At 38.3% G+C, this 21,526-nt stretch overlaps 1 protein-coding gene across 1 annotated transcript in view; it reads left to right on the forward strand.

Annotated features, from left to right (window-relative positions):
* CUNH1orf21 (chromosome unknown C1orf21 homolog) overlaps positions 1-21,293 on the forward strand; it is a 113,469-nt gene extending 92,176 nt beyond the window's left edge. Inside the window, exons 5-6 of the mRNA XM_015816638.1 lie at positions 8,220-8,280; positions 20,197-21,293. Coding sequence (XP_015672124.1) covers positions 8,220-8,280; positions 20,197-20,235 — 100 coding nt within the window. The 3' untranslated portion in view covers positions 20,236-21,293. The remainder of the gene's footprint in view (positions 1-8,219; positions 8,281-20,196) is intronic.
* The last annotated feature ends 233 nt before the right edge of the window (positions 21,294-21,526 follow it).

Raw genomic sequence — 21,526 nt, forward strand, 5'->3', positions numbered from 1 at the left:
TTTTTTTTTTTTTTTTTTTTTTTTACAAAAAAAGCACTGGATAGGACATTGCAAAAAATAAATGTACATGAATTGAAATAATATCTACTTAAGTTTTAAATGGGTGCAAAATAAGATGCCCTATTTATAAACTTTATCCCAACTATCTTTACCATTCTCTCTCTCACACAACTCACTCTTACACATAGAAAAACACAGGTACACACCTACTCCATCAAAAAGAGAAAAAATAGATGAAGAAAAAGAATAAGATGGAGGAAAGGGGAATGTGTTGCTATACCAGAAAGATAAGGGAAAGGTGGATAATGAAACTGGACAGAGAGAAGGTGAGCTGTATTTAATAAGTGATACTTAAATTGATTGATTCAGCTTTAGAGGATAGTATAACTAGAGAGTGAAGTGCCAAGGAGGTGGAAAAAAAGATGAAATCAGCTCTAAATTCAGACTTACCTTAACAAGTTGTATTCTAAATAGTATACTATAATAGTATGCTGTGACTGAATTAAACCATAGTGTTCAGATTTTAAATCTGCTTGAAAGGGTGGTTTTTCAAATTCACAGTATTAAATATATATCACGGTCATAACTTCTAGAAAGTTCAAAAGACATTCCAGTGTATTTAGGATGATTTCTAAAGATATTTTACCTCTGTTCACAGTTTCAGCAAATCCTACTGTTATACTGAGATACAGGCTTACATACTTATAAAAAACTAGGCCTTAGATAATGATGTTCCTAGGCCAGTGGTGGTGAACCTATGGCATGCGTGCCAGAGGCGGCACTCAGAGCCGTTGACACAGCTCTGCCTCTCCCACCCCTCCTCCTCGCCAGCAGCCCCCCCCAGAGAGTTGCCCCCAGGTGCGGCCTGTGCGGAACAGCACAGCCAAGGGCATGGCAGCCAGGCAGCAGGGATAAGATTCCACCTTCATGCCCCAATGTGTGCAGATGATGCTGCTGGGCACGGGTGGAGGGCATGGCCGCCATGGTGCTGCAGGGCCACCTGGGCAATCTGCGGCGGGCCATGGAGGCGGTGGTGGTCCTGTGAGCGGGCAGGGCGAAGCGGGGGATGGAGCGGGGGTGGAGCAGGGGCAGATGGCAGAGCGGGCGGATGGGCTGGGTGGTGGGGTGGTTTTGGGGCACTCAGTCTCTAAAAGGTTCGCCATCACTGCCCTAGGCTATCATCAGAATTACAATCTTGACTATCATCCCTATGGATGTATTGAACTTCCATAATTTCTAGTCCACATGACCAAAGCCTGAGAATTATAGGAATCCAAATTTAAAAAACTTTTCGAAAATACTGATTTGAAGAAGGCTGTATTTCAGGAGAAAAGTTTGTCCATGAACATGGCTCAAGTCAGCAGTCCTTAGACTATCTTTAATTAATGTTTCAAAAATCCTCTGCCTCAATCAGGTATTTATATCTCCTATTGTTATTACTTGTAAAGGTGTCGATGGTCACCATGATATCTAAAGTCTGCCTTGTATTAGAATAGAAGTGAAAGGTTTTAGAGGAAGCAACACTTAGTACCGAAATGAAAGTTGATGTTACTTTTGCTTTTGTTTTGCTTTTAGGATACTCAGATTTTCTGTGTGCAAAGCAGACTGTTAAAATTCGCTGATTTTAAATTTTGGAAAGATGATTTTGGATTATCTCCGGTCTTAAAGAAGAATAGAGCGACTGAAAAATCAGCATTTACTGTTTCTCCCTTTCAGGCTTTGTTCTTGAAAGAAAAGAACAGAATAACATAGCAAAGCTAGATAGAGGTATATATAAATACAGACAGCGCTATATGCATCACTAGATATATCTATTCTACTTTAGGGCATGCCAAAGGTTTGCACTGATACATGATGCTTATATTGTGCTTCCATGCATAATCGCTAACATGCTTCAATTTAGTTCACAATTTATATATTAGTTTGTTGCTAAAATTTCTAGGCCACTCTACTCCCAATGGTTCAGAGCTCCGTGCATACAGGAAAAAGTTATTGCACAATCAGTAATCTCTATATAATTTGCTTGGAGCATGGGCGTCTTATGCAGTCTTGCACATAGATGTCAGTGGACCTGACTGGGAGAAAGCTAATTTGAATTAGTTAGTTGCTCAGTTTACAGGTGGGTGATAAAATGTATGTTTTTAAAACTCATGCATTTTTACTGCAGACCATGAAACCAACCAAATTGGGTAGGGATAAAATTAATAGACTTTTTGTTCTGCATTTTAAAGAGTATGGGGTTAGTTGAGAATGTCACCAAACCCTTTAAAAAATTCCACCTCAATCAAAAATCAAATCAAAAGGAAAAAAAAAGATCAACATTCCTAGTTTTTAGGGGAAATTAAGGCAAAATGGATATCTTAAGCCTCTGCAGGGTATATATATATAAAAGGGTCCAGAAATGCCAGTTCTCCCCACCCTGAAGTCCCAATGTGATTGGTTTTGTGGGGCAGGAAGTTATTTGAAGCCCTAGATGAGTGATGGCGAACCTTTTAGAGACCGAGTGCCCAAACTGCAACCCAAAACCCAATTATTTATCACAAAGTGCCAGGACCGCATCAGGGGGGACAAGGTGTGGCCCACTGGGTGGGCATGGCTGCAATGTTCACGGCAGACTGAATGGGTGTGGCCAGGGTGTTGCTTGTGGGGGGATGCCTGTGGAGGCTGGGCAGTATTGGGAGAGATCCAGGGGGTCTCTGGTGGGTGGGGCGGTGGGCAGGAGACTCGTCCTGCGGGGGGTGAGGCAGGGGGTAGGGCGGGGGTGCCATTGCTGTGGAGCAAGGCAAGATAGGGGTGGCTGCTGACTCACACCATCAGTCCCCACACACAGAGGCCAGCGAGCACATGGGGGCGTGCTTTACCACCTCTACTCGAGCTTGCTAGCCAGCTGCTTCACCTCCTTTGTGCTGGGTGGGGCTGCCGCTCCAGGCGCCAGCGGTGGCCTAATGGACTTGCACGAGCTGGCGGTGGTGGCAGCAGGTGTGCCCACAGAGAGGACTCTGAGTGCCGCTTCTGGTACATGTGCCATAGGTTCACCATCACTGCCCTAGACCAAAAAAGCTTCCTTACCTTTTCAAAAAGTGTTTGTACCATGTAGAATTCTTGTTTAGTCCCATCACTTTGAAAAAGTGTTTTTGAATTCTGCTGTCTAATCATGTCTTGGAAGCATGGCAGAAAATGTTTGCAAGCATTGTTTTCCTCTCCTCTGGGTTAATTTGTTCTCTAAGAAGTTTCTTCAAGGCAGATGTCACATTCAGGTTCCAGCCTGCTATAACCATCATCCCCACTCAGTTTACATTCGGGATTTTCCTACTTTTATTCAGCTACAGGAGCTGCTCCGTCATTTTGTTGGAGCTTGTAACAATTACTCTAAACCTGATTATTATACCTCTGATGCTCCCTCAGTGTGTTTAACATCACTATCTAGGTACCAATCCGTGTACCAAATCTCTCCTTCGGAAGACATCCATTCCTACAATGAACAAATTTATTGGATGGCAGAGAGTCCTGCTGTGGAGTCCGAGTTCAAGTTCAGGCAGTAGAGGACTGAATACTTTAACTTTAACTTTAATCACATTTATACCCCGCCCTTCTCCTGGTGGACTCAGGGCGGCTTACATCAGTTCATTCAAAATACTACTGATACACAAGTTCTTATTGAAATGCTTAAGACAGCAAGTTCTCTCTTCAACTCCCTACGACATTGAGAATATTTATAAGATAAAGCAAGAAGGATTCCATTTCTTATTCCAACATCCTCTGCCTAATTCTAGAATAATGGAGGCATCACAGTCATGACCAACAATATTCTCTACCCATAGATCAGGCAGAAAAATTGGATTGTCATGGGGACAAGGTATACTCTGTGAAGACACTCCTTCCATACTAGCAAGCTGTCAAGCTTGCATGGCAATATGTCATGTCTTGCTGCCAAAGATAACACATTCCTCTCTCACTTGCCAGAGGACAAGAGGTAAATACTTCCTTTTTTTTTTTTCCAGAAGCAGCACATTTTGCAAAACAGGAATTAAACACTTGGCAGTTTATGTCATCATCCAGTATTGCCATACCTGGCTCATCTCCACTGAACTGACACTGGAGGCTGTTTTAAATTGTGGGTCTTCCCTTCAATAAAAATAGAACATTCAGTAACAAGATTTACTGAATGCAGTTCCTAAGCTTGTTAAAATACACCACAGATGCAGGCAGCATCAACTCTACTTCTTCCCCATCACATTACTGATCTTGGTTCAACCAAATAGCAGCATATTCAGTAGACTGTTCTCTTGCCTCTTAAGTACTCTAGTGTACCTAAGGAGGGTGACAGGTTTAGACTTTTGCTATTTCATGTTTTTTCTTTAACGTAATGCGTATTTCTTCCTCTCTTGCAGAAGGGAAGGAGATGCACATATTCTCATGTATCCATAGTCTCCCATGATCTCTCCTTTCATTTTCTAGTAGATGGAACCATTTGCCAATGCTGCATGTTGCCGTATGGCCTCTTTACAATCCCAAAGGGGGTTTTTTTCCCTTAAATTTTCTTTAATTTTAATGTTAATTTAATTTAATTTAAATTTTCCTTAAACTGATAATACTTCTTGTTGTATTCCTCTGGCTTCAAAGTACCATTTTGTTCCTTTACTCAGACAACTGATTCCATGTATTTGTGTTCTGAGCGATCCTACCACATAGCTCATTAAGTTGTTTTGTTCAGTGAAGTCACTTTGTTACTCTTGCAATGGCACTATGTGCTTTGGGATGTTGTATGCAAACTTTTCTTCGTAGTAAAACTCAGAGTCTACATAATCCTCCATGCAGTGGCTGCAACTATAGTTGTTTGCTTTATCTCTCTTTGGAAGTGCTCCCAACAGGATGGTGCTTCTGATGCACTTTCCCTTGTGACCTCCTCTAATACGGTTCCACCCTGTATTAAAGAATTCATCCATTGGGAACTGATTTCAGTCAAACCTATTGGACGGAATATCTCCAATGCTTGTGCACGTCCTTACTGCTAGTTCTTTGGTGACTAGATAGGAAATTCAATTCTCATACCTTTTCATTCAAGGTGCTTGATCTGGTATGAAGCCTCATGAAACATTCATTAATTTGGAATTAATTACCAAGGCTGTTTCCATAGCTTGTCCAGCTTATTTTGGGCAGTTTTACAGTGGTCTAGTTCATGAACAAGGAGATTTGAAAACTGCCCCACTTTGGTACTGTTACAGATTTGGCATTGGTGTATCTGTCACTCCATCCTAGCAATCTATATGCCTGGAAGTGACTACTTTTCCCTGACCTGCTCAGCCTTATCTAAAAAAACCTCCACCCACAAATAGAACTTAAGTCTGTAAGGGATGAGATTTCATTTCTGTATAGCCTTTATTGTTTTAGGTATACACAGTTTTAATACTTATTTCTTTCTTTCCCTTCAGATTGTTGCAAAATAGAATAATGGTGGAAATAGTAGCAGCATTGAGTAAATATTTAGCATCATAAATTTATTGCTTAATTTTTTCAGACACATAGCCCTTGTTAGTGATTACATAATTAATCTTCCTAAATCAAAGCCTTTGCTTTGTATAAAAATCTTCATTGAGATTGACATCTAGAGAGCTCAGCAGCAGTTCTGAATTTCAAATGCTAGGTTGATGTTGCCTCGAATGACAATAGAGGATGAGCAGGCTGTCTCATCAGCATTCTGGCTGCATCTCTCATGCTTGGTATGTCAAACAGGGCATCAGCTGCTGTGAAATTGCCACATCACCTTTTATAAATGGCACAATGTAATCATTTCTCCATTACTTTGTACGTGGCTTCATCAGACATATAAGGGATTGGTTACCTAAGTTATTATGTTCCTAAAACACGTCTGCTTCTTGAAAAAGATCAGAACTAATTCAAAATACTGCTGAGTTTTTCTGCATTGATTCCTCTTGGAGAAAACTGTAAAGCAAATGGCAGAGATACTGTAGAGATGACAGAGAAAGGTTGCTGGATGTCAGCCTCATTTGCAATTCTTCATGGCGATCTCTCTATATTAGTCAAAATATTCGGAAAGTTTTTAGCTGAGATTTTTGGTGAGCAATAGAGCACCGCCTAATCCATATGAATGTTTAAAGGAGCATTTAGCACCCTCTTCTCTTTTTGATCATTGTCGCGGATGCCTCTTCCTCAGTATTTCATATTTCTTCACTTTCCGGCTCCCCATGACCATTTCTGTATTCCACTCATGGTGTTACTGGCTTATGGTCTCCGTTTCACTAACAATTCTCCGCAGAGATCATGACCGATGTGCATTAAATTTTGAGAAGGAAGCTCAAGTTGGTTTTAACTTCTATAATCAACCATCTTTCTTCCTAGAAAATCTTGAAAATGAAATCTTATCTTTTGCTTTTAAAATGTGTTCTACCATGCCACTGGATAACATTCTGAAATGTGCAGTTATTACTTTTGAGAATTTTCAATAAAAAAAAGAATAAGTAAAATAGGCAAGCACGTTTGGCCTTGGCATCACACTTAGGGTTTTTCTCCCTATGTTTTTAAAAGCATTTATCCTATTCTACATAGTTGGCAAAAGTTGTTTCTCTTACTTTTTTTAATATGTATTTCCCTTTTTTAAAAAAAAGGCTTGATTTCCAGTGTATTTGACATGTTGTTGCCTGGTTTTAAAAAGCTTGGTTTCCCCATTTTCTGTTTCACAGTATACAATCTCACTCTGGATGCTTATACATCAATAGAAGATGCCTTTAGGAAATAGGCTACATCAGGGTTATTTGTTAATCACTCCAGTAATATATATGGGAATTGGGTTCTGGAAATCAAGAATTGCCAAGACCAAATCTACCATAATTTTACTCTGTATTGCTAGTATTTCCATTAGCAATCTCAGTTGATATCTGCCAATAGAATTGTAAAAATGGAAGCCGCTGATTAATAAGAAATAATACAAGCAAGAAAAACAAACAAATTAGAAGCAAACTTCAAGTAGGTCACTTGAGTGGTTCTCTGAAATCTATATTTGAATATTTTGATCTAGAGTTCATTTTCCCAGAACCAAAAATGCCAGGCTCTGTTTTTTAAAAAAACACATCCAAAAGTTTCTGTAATTCAGCAGTAAATGTATTCATGCAGTGTTCAAAACACAGCCTCTGAGTCTCCTGTGGATCCTGGCTTTGTACAGTGAAATTATCTGGCCTTATTTTGTATATTTTTATGATGTTTTGTGTCCTGAAGCTTTCAGATGCATTGACAACACAATAGTACAGTTCTTTACAGATTATCAATACTATATTTCCAGCCCTTCCTACTTCTGCGAAACGAAGTCTTCCCAATTTGGGTTCTTAACACTGGGTTGCTAATAGAGGTAGATTATTTGACTTTGTGCATGGAAAGAACTGTGGGTGGTGGTAAAAGAAAATCTTGTTCTGGAAATGTCAGTGTATGTTAGAGTATAAATTAGAGGCTTCTGATGAATTTAATGTAAAGAGTTATTGTGCTATGTCTAACTCCATAAAAGGACTTTTGAGGGTAAAACTAAATCATGCCAGCTTTCTCTCCCAAACATGCAGTTTGTTCTGTGTCTTACTTTGTGAAATCTTTTTTTTTAACATAGACTTTTTAAATAATTAAATTATTCTGAATTGGGAGAGGCTATCCTTAATTAAATTCAGAGTTTCCAGCTCTTGATTCATTGAAATTATGACTCTCCTGATTGTTTTCTAAAAAACAAATCAAGGTACTAAACTTCCTCTAATCTCCTATAATTCAAATGTTGGGAACTTTTCCATTGGGAATCATTCCCTTTGTTGTCATGTATGTGAGATGCATAATCTATTTTCCAAATCTGAAATTAGTCCTTTTTGCATGTGTTGAAATATGCAAAGGCATCCCCACTGAAATAAATTTCCGTCTTCCCAGTCTTTTACTAGCTTTGATACAAAAATAATGTTCAATTAGAGTCGATGACTTCTCTTCTTCTGAAAGTGGCAGATTAGAGATTGAGATAAGAAGGCACACTGCCCCACTAAACCAGGGGTCTTCAAACTTGGCCCTTTTATGACTTGTGGACTTCAACTCCCAGAATTCTTCAGCCAGCATGCCTGGCTGAGGAATTCTGGGAGTTGAAGTCCACAAGTCATAAAAGGGCCATGTTTGAAGACCCCTGCACTATAAACTATATCACTTGAAAATCCCTTTGAAATGATTCTTTCTGTTTTCAGCATGCACATTTCGGAAAGCCAACAAGAATTCTTCAGAATGCTGGATGAAAAAATTGAAAAGGTAAGAGGAACGAAGAAAATAGTTAATACATTATTGTACTTGAACTGTAATACAGTTGCTTGTGTGTCATCTTGAAATGCGAAGTGACACAGAAATATCTAAAATGTACAACTGTAACTATGAGATCTGTAAAAAGGTGAGAATCCATTTGGGTCTTATCACTGACTTAACAAGTTTCCATTTTGTGATAGATTCCTAACCTATTATTATTTTCACTTACTGATTGATTTTAGTAGAATGTAAAACCTTAATCCTAAAAAAACTTCCTTTAAGGACAGTGCCCATTTTCACTAGAGGCAGCTCTCAATGCCAAGACAATGCAAAGACAGTCTGTACTGTAAGTAGGTACGGATAAATTTCTTAGGTTCCACAAATGGGGTTTTCACACTGGGTTGCAGGAGGATTTAAATGAGTTCCTCAGGACTAAGGGGAAAGAAATCTCTTTGCAACCTTTTCAACCAAGGTTGAACTGTAAATTGTTGCTAGATAAGAGTCCACAGAAATCAAGAGGGGTTGGACTTAGATCATTTGTAGGAACAAAATGACTCTAAGCTGATGACTTGTTTAACTCAGCCTCCCCCCCTCCCCAGCTCCGCCTGCCCTTCTTCTACAAGGGTTTCTCAAGTGCCACAAGCCCACCCTCTTGATCAGGTGTTACATACTTTTTTTTAAAAGCAGATTCTACACTCTGAAAAAGTTTGAAAAAACATGAAATCTCTAGAACAGTAAGCTAGTCTGATTCAAGAGCTTTTACGGGAATATAAGAATTATTATTTATCCTGCCTTGACATAATGGCATATAGAGGCTCTTTTCAGTAGCTCTGATAATTCATCTTACACCTGACAAATGGCTCAACAAGTGTAATTTTCCCCCCTCTTTTTCTTTTGATGACATTTTGGGTCTTTACTGAAATGAAGATTTTAAAAAAAAGTCAAGAGAACATTTTACCTTCATCCTTGATAGAAGTGTTATTACCTTAGGTAACAAAACTGCTGTTCTTCATAAGAAGAACTGAAAATTATTCTCTGACATCAGCAAGTACAAATTAACTTTTACCCTCGAAGCTGAAATGTTTGGTTAAATGCATTAAGGGGAGGTGGAAAATTTGGTCATTCAATAAACTTCAGGAAGCACTCTTTATAGATGATATATATTTCTCCATTAATGTAGTGCAGGGGTCTCAAAATCTGGCAGCTTTAAGACTTGTGGACTTCAATTCCCAGAATTCCTCAGCCAGCATGCCTGGCTGAGGAATTCTGGGAGTTGAAGTCCACAAGTCTTAAAGCGGCCAAGTTTGAAGACCCCTGATGTAGTGGGTATATTCATCCATATGAATAAACCATAGTTCAGCTATTTGAATTGCTGAAATGTAGGTTTCTGCATGATCCTTCTCCAACAAAACTGCAGATGTTTGGAACAGGAGTCTCTTTTTAAATTAAGCATATTTTAGCATATAGTTTGACTTTTCAATTGAGGTTTATCCAGGCTGAAGTAAACTAAGACAAATTTCAGGATTTTCCCCCCTCCCTGCTGTAAAATAAATAGTAGCAAAATTCAATAGCGTCTTCTAATAAAGGAATAAAATAATGCAGTTAAAAGCAGTTACTACAGGATTATGCCAACACTGAATAACCAGCCACAGATTTCAGTAGATGCTTCTATTAACCCAAACAACTTCATTGCAGATGTTTGTACTATTAATAAACACAGTGGTTACATGAAACATCTGGATACACTGCTTTTGTTTTATGTATATTGTAACAATAAAATTTGAACTGTAATACATGAAAGGTTTTTGTAATGATAGTGATTCCCCAAGCAGCAGTTGCTTAACTTGTCTAGACAACACAAAAATAATAGGCGATGGAAAGAATTTGGCTGCCACTGAACGAACTGCATTAGTTCTACACAGCCTGCCCTGGGAAAAGAGGAATATGAGGGCTTGAAAAAGATTCAGGAAAATTGATGTGGGAAAACGAAAGGTTTTCATCTGGCCCAGAAGTGAAGGACCCTGGAAATGCACACTTTACTTAAAAAAAAAAAAGCTGCCAGCCTTTTGTTCTAGACTTCTATTTATGGGAAATCTGCACTTGTATCATGTGCTCCTTTATTGGAGAGGATGCCATACAAATGGACTAAGCAAGCATGTTCAAGTTAATATTTGATGCAACATATTTTGAAAAGCATTGGCTACATGGGAACAGAACATTGGTCTTCGTGTATGGTCCCTGATTTCAGTAGTCTTAAATGACCTAATACTGTCAGATTGGCATTATGATGTTTAAATAATCATAGCTGCTGTCCTTATATTCTGAAAATTAAATGCAAATGAGAAAAAAAATGAAGGCAATCCACGTCTTCTCTTTTCCAGTATGTTAAAGAAGGAATGAGAATAAGAAAAGCTGCTTCCTCTCCATTAGGGGAAAAGGTCCATGATAAATATTTTCTCTTTCATTCCCTGTTACTGTAATGTACCAGGATCAAACTATAATTTTCTTTGTGCATGCACACAAATTTTATTTATTCAATTTCTATAGCCGCCCAACTCAACCAAGAAATTCTGGGTGGCTGATTGATATTAAATTAATAACCACTAATAAAAATTCCCTATATAAAGTACAGTTGCCCCTGCTTGAGCAATAAAATGCTTGCACCACTGGAATTTTTAGACTTTGCTGTGAGTCTCCATATCAGTATATATGTACCTGTTGGGGGCAGGGAGTGACTTTTTCTTGACACAATACATAAACCATCCTCAAAGTAAATGAGAGTGCTATCCATTTCCTAGAATTGTTTCAGAGAAAAGGTTTATTAGCAGAGCAATCATAAAAGGAGCCCACTCTTTTGTTTTCACTTCTTGGCCAAATATAATCATGCTGACCACTTCTAGTGCATTTAAGATTATTTCCTCCCCAGAGTTAAGAACTCACTTATCAAGGCATGATTTTTCCATTTAATCTGCTACAAGCCAGGATACCTGTCTCCTACATTTCAAGTTGTGATGACCCAAAGAGATTAGTGGAGGATAACTTGCAACTGATTCTATTCTTTTGTTTGTTTTCTTAGAAAAGCTCCAGACCCCCTCAATTTTAGTTCAAAGGTAGTGGTTGTTTTTATCCATAATTCTTTCCTAAAACCTGTCAAAAGAAAAGAATACTTGGAGTTCCTTAAGAATTTGAAGTAGCAATAATGTGTGTCATTAAACTGGTCTTCTTTCATGATCTTAGCTTGGAACTGTACAGTTACAATTGGAACTGTAGGACAGGAATGTTAAAATATTAGCTTAATATTGGTTATATTGCTATAGTGCTTTTGCAGAATCACATCATGAGGTTTTGCGATGAGAAAGGTCATGCTGGTGTCAGTGAACACTATTTAAACAGCCTATTTAGCCAACATAGTTGGTTTGTTTGTTTTTTTCAGAAGGCTTCTGTAGCTCCTATGAAATGTTTCTTCAGTACAATGTTGAAGGGATTGTTTAGATCCTGCTCCTGATGAAGTCAAAGCACATTCAAAATATTTGGACCGCTTAATTCTCAAATAGGCCTCAGAAGGTGCTGTGGGTTTCTTCTATTATAAATCAACATTATCTTGTGATGCAACTGAAATGTTGTAACAGTTCAGCTTTTGTCTCACATGCTATAAGAATGCAAGTGCTGCTGAAACGGTGTGTTTCGTATGCTGAGCCCAAATGGCACTGAGCTAACTTCCATTGAAGTGTAATGAAACTTCTCTAGTCCTACACGTAAAACAGAATAGCCAGTTTGAATTCCAAATTAAATGCCTAATTCACATGCCTGCTTGCCTACTTGTTAACACCCTTATGAGTAATGTGACCTATTGAGCTTAAAAACAAGGAATATGTGTTTGGAGAGAAACAGACTTATGAGAGTCAGTGCTTGCATGTGACAACTACCTAACCAGGATATGTTAGTGCTTGCATGTGAGAACTACCTAACCAGGATATGTTGAAGCAAATCAGTGTTCAAGGGCACTGGTAGCAGGTGCTTTACAAGCCCCAGGATCACATAGTCTGTCTCTAACTGCTCAGTTCATTAACTTTCTTATTGCAGTTGACTACTATCAGATGTAGATAATTATTCAGATTTTGTTACTTTTCTCTTTTCTGCGGCAAAGGAATTTGGATACAGTATTGTGGCAGGATATTGTCATCTTGGACTTTCATATGACCCCACTAGTTATATAAAAATAAGCAATGGGCTAAATAGTTGGGAAGGAAATAAGGGAAGCCACAATAATCAAAGAAATTGGTAAAGGTATTAGGGAACATTTCCCCAAGCTTAAAGATTTATTTAAATAGGACTCATCACCGAGCATGCCCCAATATGTTGTGGAAAATTGAAAATTTATCCTAACATCAACCAAGGCTAAAGAATAAGTCCTGGGAGAAAATTAAAGAAAATGAGGCAGACAGGCAAGGGATTAGCTTGACTGTAGAAATCAATTCATGAATATTATCTTAAGAAACAATGGGTATGAGATGGTTGCAAACAAAGAGACAAAAATATTGAGGATCTTAGAGAGTCACCATAGGCAACAGTTTTCTAAAGTGAATAAATTAGATCCCCAAAAAGCAACTTGTAGCTTGCTGTTTGGTACAGAAGACGGGCTACTCCACTGTGTGGCAAAGCCAGATAATACAAATTGAGTGCTTCTAAGAAGAACAGAATAAGGAGCAAACCTGACTATCATGAATCTTACTTCCAGTTTACATTAATAACTATGGAGAATGTACATGGATTTTCCATCTCCATATTCCACTGAGATGTTTCAGATGTAAATTGATGTAAATTGAATAGTGAGAATATTTGAAATTCAATTTTCTCTTGGGACAGTCACAGTTTAGCTTTAGCAGAAGGGTTAAATTGCTCGTTGCATACCCCAGAGCTGAATGTCAGATTAAAACCTCAGTAGTTTCCCTTGTATGAATAGTGGAAGAGGGTTTGCCAGAGATGTTCCTTGAATCCAGCTCTCCTCAGGTATCACCTAGCTGCATTAGAACTACAATTCCCAGGCTTCCCGAGAGCTAACACGTCAGGGTAACAATGATCTGTTGAAGCACATAATGAAGAAAGTCTTTGCCAAAGCTTCACACTTTATGTTGTAGAAGACAGCATTAGCAGCCACTATTTCTGGCTCTGTTTCAAAGAAAATCTTGGTGTAAGTGTGACAGAGGGATTTCCTGGGAAGAAGCATTGTGGGCAGAGTTGGCTTCAAAACTTCCAGGTGTTAATCTTGACTCAAAACGTTTGTGTAACTATATGTGATAGTGGTACAACCCTCCTTGAATTCTATTGATCACTTATAAAGAATGACACTTAGGACAGTGGTGGCGAACCTATGGCACGCGTGCCAGAGGCGGCACTCGGAGCCCTTTCTTTGGGCACGCGTGCCGTTGCCCCAGCAGAGTTCGCCAGAATAGCGAGCACATGGCGTTTGGAAGCAACAGGGCAGGAAGTGAACAAGCAAGTGGAGTTGGCCCCCCGGGGATGCCCCGGAGATGGCAAGGGACTGGCCCCAGCCATGCTCACCAAGTCTGCCGTGACCACTGCAGCCACGCCCACCCAGTGGGCCATGCTCTCCTCACCCCCCCTGAGGGCACCACAATGCTGATGCAGCCCTGGCACTTTGCGATAAATAAGTGGGTTTTGGGTTGCAGTTTGGGCACTCGGTCTCAAAAAGGTTTGCCATCACTGACTTAGGAGATTAAAACAGGAGCCATGGTGGCACAATGATTAGTATGCAGTATTGCAGGCTAACTCTGCCCACAGCCCACAGTTGGATCCTGACTTGCTCAAGATTGAATTGAGTCTTCCATCCTTCCGAGATTGATAAAATGAGGATCCAGATTGTTGGGGACAATATGCTGACATTATAAACCACCCAGTAATTGATGTAAAGCAGTATAGGGTGGTATATAAGCCTAAGTGCTAATGCTATTGCTAAAACAATATTTTGTGGAGATGGAAACTTGATTTCTTTTCCCCTTCCCCCATGGCTTTCTTTGTGATTCCAGACCTTAGTACTGGTAGGCTGCAAAACCGTTTTCACTCATGTGGGTGGATTCTTCATGGCTCTGTTCATTTCTTTTCAAAAAACGAAAAATTATGCTCTGAATATGTGCTTGCATGTGCATTCATCGACATTCTTCTAAAGGGCATCATGAAAACAGAAGACCAACTGAAGTTTAGAGTTTCTGTGGTAGGCAACCACTTTAATCCCTTGGAGAACCATTCATCAAAAAAGCTGCAGTGTCTTTACAGTTCCCTTTACTATCGTTAAAGCAAAAATGTTTGACATAATTACTTTCACCATACCACATCAGGCCACCCAGCCTCTTCCGTTGCTTCCTTTGAATGGCAATTAGAAAAAGGAGTCACATTGTTAAAGGCTAGAGCAGTAGAAGGCATTGTGCTTTTCTGGTTTCTGAACCTCATACTGTGGAACTATAATAGAGCTGTGGAAGAGAACAATTTATCTTACAGTATTCCTGTGGTGTCAGTTTGTCTATAAATGCATCGTTTTAAAACAATAAAGCAGCTAATAAAAGGATATGGTGCAGAAAAGGCAGAATGTTGCCAGAATATGAGCATGACTATCATTAATTGTTAAAAATGAGAAAGAGGAGAGGAAGCAAAAACAGGAACATGCTGCATTAACTCAAATTCATCCTTGTCTGTATTGTGCTATGGGACTATGTTTGCTGTAATCATGCTTTTGTTTACATGCACATAATCTTTGTTTATTTGTATTTTAAGAAACATAGAATTTAACTAATTTAGAATTAGTTAAAGATAATAGTGCTCGGAATATCTGTGTCTAAAATTGCCTGGATTTTCTGTTTTTTAAAAATAATTTTAAACTATGTTTAGTTTAGTGCCTCAAGTACAGAGAAGGAAGCATTAGGACCTTTAAATTCTAATAATTTAGAATAACAGTTCTCAAACATTTTGGTCTCAGGACTACTTTACATTTTAAAAAATGGTCCAGGACTTCAAATAGCTTTGGTTTATGTGGATTATATCTATTGATATTTACTCAATTAGTAATTAAAACTGGGAAATGTTAAAATCTTTGACTTTGCAGACTCCTTGAAAAGGTCTTGATAACCTGAAAATCACACTTGGAAAACCAATGGTTTAGACTAGGGGTCCCCAACCCCTGGTCCGTGGACCAGTACCGGGCCGTGGCATGCCAGCAACCAGTCTGCACAAACAAGGAAAGCCCCATCCACAGGATGCAGGCAGCACACAAAGCCATGCCCTCTCCCGGTCCGCGGAAAAACCTTTCACCATGTAACCAGTCCCTGGTGCCCCAAAAGTTGGGGACCTCTGGTTTAGACAAATTTGAACTGACTTAATTTATTTCTATTTTATACCCATTTTTTCTAGAGTTCAGAGTGCACACACATAGTGTACTCTTTCATTTTATTTTCATAGATAGGTTAAGCTAGTGAGTTGATGGATGAATGGGATTTGAATTCAAATTTACATGATGATAACCTAGTAGCCTTAACTGTACAACACAACATTGGATATAAATTTGTGTTTGTGATAGAAATGATGAAGATGCAAGATAGGTAACAGGAGAATCAAATATTTAAAAGTTGAACTAATGTTGAAATATTAAATACAAGATGGTCGTTATTCACTGTTCTCATAAGAGCTTAAATATATAAAAATAAACAGAGCAGTAATCTTAAAGTTTGTCTGAGTTCCATCATAGCAGTTATACCATTTAGAAAATATATCATGATTTGCATGCTGTTACAAAGCTTAATCTAATTTGCATTTCAATCTAATGCGCACATCACTTTCCATAGGCCTGGCCAGAATTTAGAAATATTTCATGACTCATCTATAATTTATTCTACAATGTTCCTATTCTAATGTGATTCTCTTCAATGACAAAGAGGCCCAATTCTTAAATAGTCTTTATTCCAAAAAAAGAAAAAGAAAGAAGGCTGAAATGAATTGCCTTTGGCCACATAGCACATGGTTTTCTTGTTTTTAAATAACAATAATCCCCACTTCTTACATCACCATCATTTCATTCTCTTGTGTTGATTACAACTTTTCCTCTTGCAGTTTTACTTAGAGTTTCAATGCTAAGGAATATAATGCTACCCTGTCAAAATAAAATCATCAAGTCGATTAAAACACACAGCAATGAACTTAACTGAATTTCAAAACTAAAACAAGTACTGAGTTTTACAGGGATGACAACTCATGTGGCATACAACGGTATTAGGTTTGTTTCCCTATTCGTGCTTTGTAAGAATATAGACCTCTTTGCCTAGACCAGGGGTAGGCAACCTTTGCTCTTTTATGACTCGTGAACTTCAACTCCCAGAATTCCTGAGCCAGCCATGCTGGCTCAGGAATTCTGGGAGTTGAAGTCCACGAGTCATAAAAGAGCCAAGGTTGCCTACCTCTGCCTAGACAGGGAGATTTTCTCACAAAAGCTCTTCTCTTTCCTCCCTCCTGCCCCCATACCCATACCCATCTCCTGATTTCAGCCCTTTCCAAAGGAAGATTTTACTTACTTCAGAATTATCCATACAGAATGGTAATTTGCTCTCCAGATATTTTTTTTTTCTCTTCTCCCTGTGTCGTAATTTGGTTAAAATAATTGTTCTTCCTCTTGCATACTTGGAATTAAAAGTGAAGACTGAATCCAAATTGCAATATGGAGAATGTACACTTTTAACCACACTAGTATTAAAGCTACATGGCAGTGACCTCTATTCAAATACAGATTTTTAAATTGAATTAATAAGTTCAGCCATGTTCTCTTTTTTTCATGGCAATTACCCTGAGAAAGGAGCTATGCTGAAGAACTGTATGCCATTCTTCAGGAAGACGTGGGTTGTATCCCTGATTTTTTTAACCAATGTTTGCATGTTCTCTTTCATTCCTTTCCCTTTTTCAAATCTGCTGTTGCCTACATAGAGTCATCATAAAGCTGACAAGTTGATTAAAAGTAAAGCAAGAGGTTGAGCTGAATTTCAAGTTAATAATTTTGGCCTTCGGCTGTAATAATAAATTGAATTGAAGTTTAATAATTATAATTAAGGTGCAAAAACCTTTAATTATGGACTGAAGAAGGCAAGCTTCTCATCCTCCCTCCCACTTGAGCTGCAGGAGGGATGGATGGATGGATGGATGGATGGATGGATGGATGGATTTAGCAAATACACATGGCTATCTGACTTAATCAAATTGTTCTGGGCAGCTAACTGTGCATACACACACACACACACACACACACACACACAAACACAAATAATCAACTCCAATCGTAATAACAACAACACAAAGCAAAGCACACAGTCTGGGTCCTATTGACCTCCTGGCCCTAAAGCCTGTGAGATCTGGATATTGCTAGTTTTTCCTGCAGATTTCCATTCCAAATGATGCTCTCTAGATCAGAGATCCCCAACCTTTTGGGCACCAGGAACCGGTTCCGTGGAGAGAAGTTTTTCCGCGGCCCGGAGGGTGCGTGGTTTTGTGTGCTGCCTCCATCCCACGGATGGGGCTTTGCTTGTTTTGTGAGGACCAGTTGCTGCCATGGCGTGGCCCAGTACTGGTCCACAGACCAGGGGTTAGGGACCCCTGCTCTAGATGACAGCCCATGGTTGCTCTCTTGATTAAAAATAATGGAATGGAATGGAATGTATAGCCTTTGGGAAACACAAGGTTTGAAAATAGTTATTTCTCGAATCCTTAAAGGAAATAAGTATATGATACTTCTTAATAAGTATATGATACTTCTTAATGCATCAGTAATTTCAGTCTGGGTTTGACACCAAAATGGCTTTGGTGCCTTAAAGGATGGTCTATGCTGAGAATAGGCAAGAAGAACGTCTTTTGAGCCGTGACCACTGTCCTTAAGATCTTTCCGGATTAAATGGCCCTTGATAGAAAAGGAATCCAATGAATGTTTCCAGCATCCATTAAGCCTTATACCCTGCTGTGCAATAGAGCTGTTTTGTCCCCACTGCCATTCTTTTTAATGCAGACAGGCAACCAAGCAAAGTCATGAAAATTTGGAATGAGTCATCAATGAGTAGATAACATTGTCCTCATTTTCTGCTTTTAAAGTGAGTCTGATGAAATCAGAAATGGTTGACTCAAACATATAAACTGCAGTTTAATCTGGACAAAGCAAACTATATTGATAATGGATGTTGTGTCTGACTTAGAACTTAATGTTAAGAGTTTTCTGGATAGAGCAGCTCTCAGCTTATGGAGTGTTCTTATATCTTAATTTCTCCGTGGAGGTTTAAATTATTTCCACAACAGATTGCAGTTTTCCATATTCATGGGGGTTACGTGTCAACACTTTGAAAATATGAAATTCAACGTAAATATATACTCTTGCCCAGTTACCCCCAGTTGTTGTCTATGCATGCACAAACACACATATGCCTAAAGTCAAGCTAGAGTAACTTGATGCAGATATGCAACTCACACCAAGATCATAAGCCATCCTACGCAGATGGCCCTCTCTGTGAGACTAAAGATGTATTTGCTTCACCATCACTCAGAGTGAATGAAGCAAGTAGCAACCAGATTTTTAGTATGATAAATTTCATAACTGCCACCATGAAAAGCCAAATCTACCAACATAAATCTTGCAAATATGGAGAGTCACCTGTTTATTTTGTACCGGTTTAAATTATGATCTGGCTGTGATCCCTCTCTAACATGAGATTGTCATGCCATGGTTAATTATACTATTTTTATAACACTGCATATGGAATTGCTTTGGAAGATTACTCAACTCTTATATTATCACCATATAATCAATGTGGGCTGGGTTTGTGAGATAACAATTATGTAAGTACTGTAATTATACCTTCCTAGCCTTTAAGTTACAGGAACTCATGCAGATTTGCAATAATTTTTAGACCATCAAGTTCATGAAGTTAAGATTGGATTAAGTAGGAAATAAGAGCTTTCCAAAGAAGTATATGCAAACATACAGATTTCATTCTGATATGCAGCAATCTTACTTATCAAAAGGCATATATGTATGTAACATATGGTGTCTTGGTTCAGCATATAGCAAATATCCACTTTTATAGGTGGCATTATGAGACCTAAATGTGATAGCTAAAAACACAAACATAAGGAGCAAAAATTCAAAAATCAAACCAGTCAAACCAGTTTTTATTTATCAGTCTTATTTGTTTACAACACTGTATGTTGTTAACATGTACAACTATATACAGATATGTGCATACATATAATAAGATATTAGAATATTATTCTGCATGTACATACTGCTCACACCCACTCACCCACTGCACACACAGAGTAGAAAACATTTATTCCAGGACGCTGTATTTTTCCGAAGCTTCATTTTTAATTTGCAAAAGAGCTGAGATCTAGATAAAGGATGTATAAAATAATGGCCTCCCAGCAACTTCTAAACTGTTCTGTGATATTAGGCTTTTCATTTATTTGGGAATCGGCGCACATCAGCAATATGATGCACTATATATTATTGAAATACACTGATACAGCCTTTAAGCCTCTTGATGGTTACTGGAAATACAAAGAAATGAAGTATAGTGAAGCAGGCTGTTGCATTTCTTAATTGCTGCAGGTAGAAGTTACAGCATTTTTTTAATTCTTGCCTCATTAGGGAGTCAGCATCAACAAGGTAAGTGAAAACTGACGATTCAGTTTTCTTGAACAACAGAAGATGATTGCCAGTTACTGAAAGACTGTAGAGGGGTTTTACAGTTCACAAAGTTTTTGAAGAACGAACAGAATGTGAACTGGCTAATGTGATTTTATATTATCCTACGTCTTTTATATGGTGTCTTCTTGTATGGTTTTAGTGTAATTTTAAAAAAAATAAAATCTCTTTATTTTCTTCTAAAGGGTCGTGATTACTGTTCAGAAGAAGAGGATATCACATAATGCCAGTTCTGCCAATCGAAACAGGAATACTCCTGTGTAAATAGATTACGGTTCAATCCAGATCTTTTGGGGGAGTCTTCTCAAGTGAACAGCACTACATAACGAACAGTTATTTCCACATTGTATGCTCCATTCAGTTACAGTGTTTTCTTAATGACCATACAGTGAGCATGGTTCAAAGAAAGAAGAACGGCTTCTATGGAACTGCCTTTGCTGCTGCTAATTGAAACCTGTTGCAAGTTTTCATTTCCTCATGCCCAGGAACACCACAGACGTTTGACTTAAACATCTGAAAGACACTGTAGCTTTCACTTGGGCTGTTGGCCTGTTTTCTATTGGCTGAGGTGGCGTTGTACAAAATCTTCCATAACCAAGCAGCAGAATCTTCCAGTTCACCCTACTTACTCATCAGCCCATACTCAAATGGGGCATGGAGTTCTTGTTATACTGACAGTTTAGAGCTTTGGAAAATGGGATGCTTTGCCATGATGGACTTTGTTTTCTGCTAGGAAGAAGTTAACAAACAAAAAGCATGTTATCATACAGATACTGAATGTGGTGATGCAGGAACAGAAATCTGTATTTTTTTTTTAAAAAAGCCACCAGTTTCTTTTATTAACTATTTTAATCAAGGAATATACTTGCAATATTGGCTTTGCTGACCACAGATGGAAATTATGATCACAATCAGTTTGAATCCCTCCCTCTCTCTCTCTCCTCACTTTTTTAAAAGAAATAAACATTTTACTGTTTTTAGGTATTCTTGTCTTATACCCATTCATACATACCAGTGTGTTAAGAATAATTGGGAAAAGGGAGTTGGTAAAGGAGACCTTTAGAAAGATGATTTGAAAGGATATTATTTTCAAATGCTATGTGCCAATTTGAGATGTCTGTAGAGTTTATTTTTCCATAATATAAAAGTTGATACTCTCTCTTCTCAAAGGCAGATGTAATATTTTTAACAAATATTGTCATGAGTAAAAATGATCCTAAGGTTAAAAAAAGAATTTTTGCATTTATTTTTTTTAAATACATTATAACTTAACTATTTTATGAGCTTGGTAACAGATTCTGTCCTGTGACTTTGTGGAACATAATCATAAAGGAAAATGCAGCTGGCAGCAATGGAGGCTGATGTTTTTTATTTTAAAAAATCTCTCATTTGCCTAATTAGGACCTCATGATGGCAATCCATCAATAAAGAAAGCACATGGTAGAATTGTCAATGGGATTTGTAATATAATTAACATTTTATCCCATGGGAATGCATATAGGATCATATGTCCAA

The sequence above is a fragment of the Protobothrops mucrosquamatus genome, unplaced genomic scaffold (assembly GCF_001527695.2).
Source record: "Protobothrops mucrosquamatus isolate PMUCROS unplaced genomic scaffold, P.Mucros_1.0 scaffold472, whole genome shotgun sequence".
Taxonomy (NCBI): Eukaryota; Metazoa; Chordata; class Lepidosauria; order Squamata; family Viperidae; genus Protobothrops; species Protobothrops mucrosquamatus.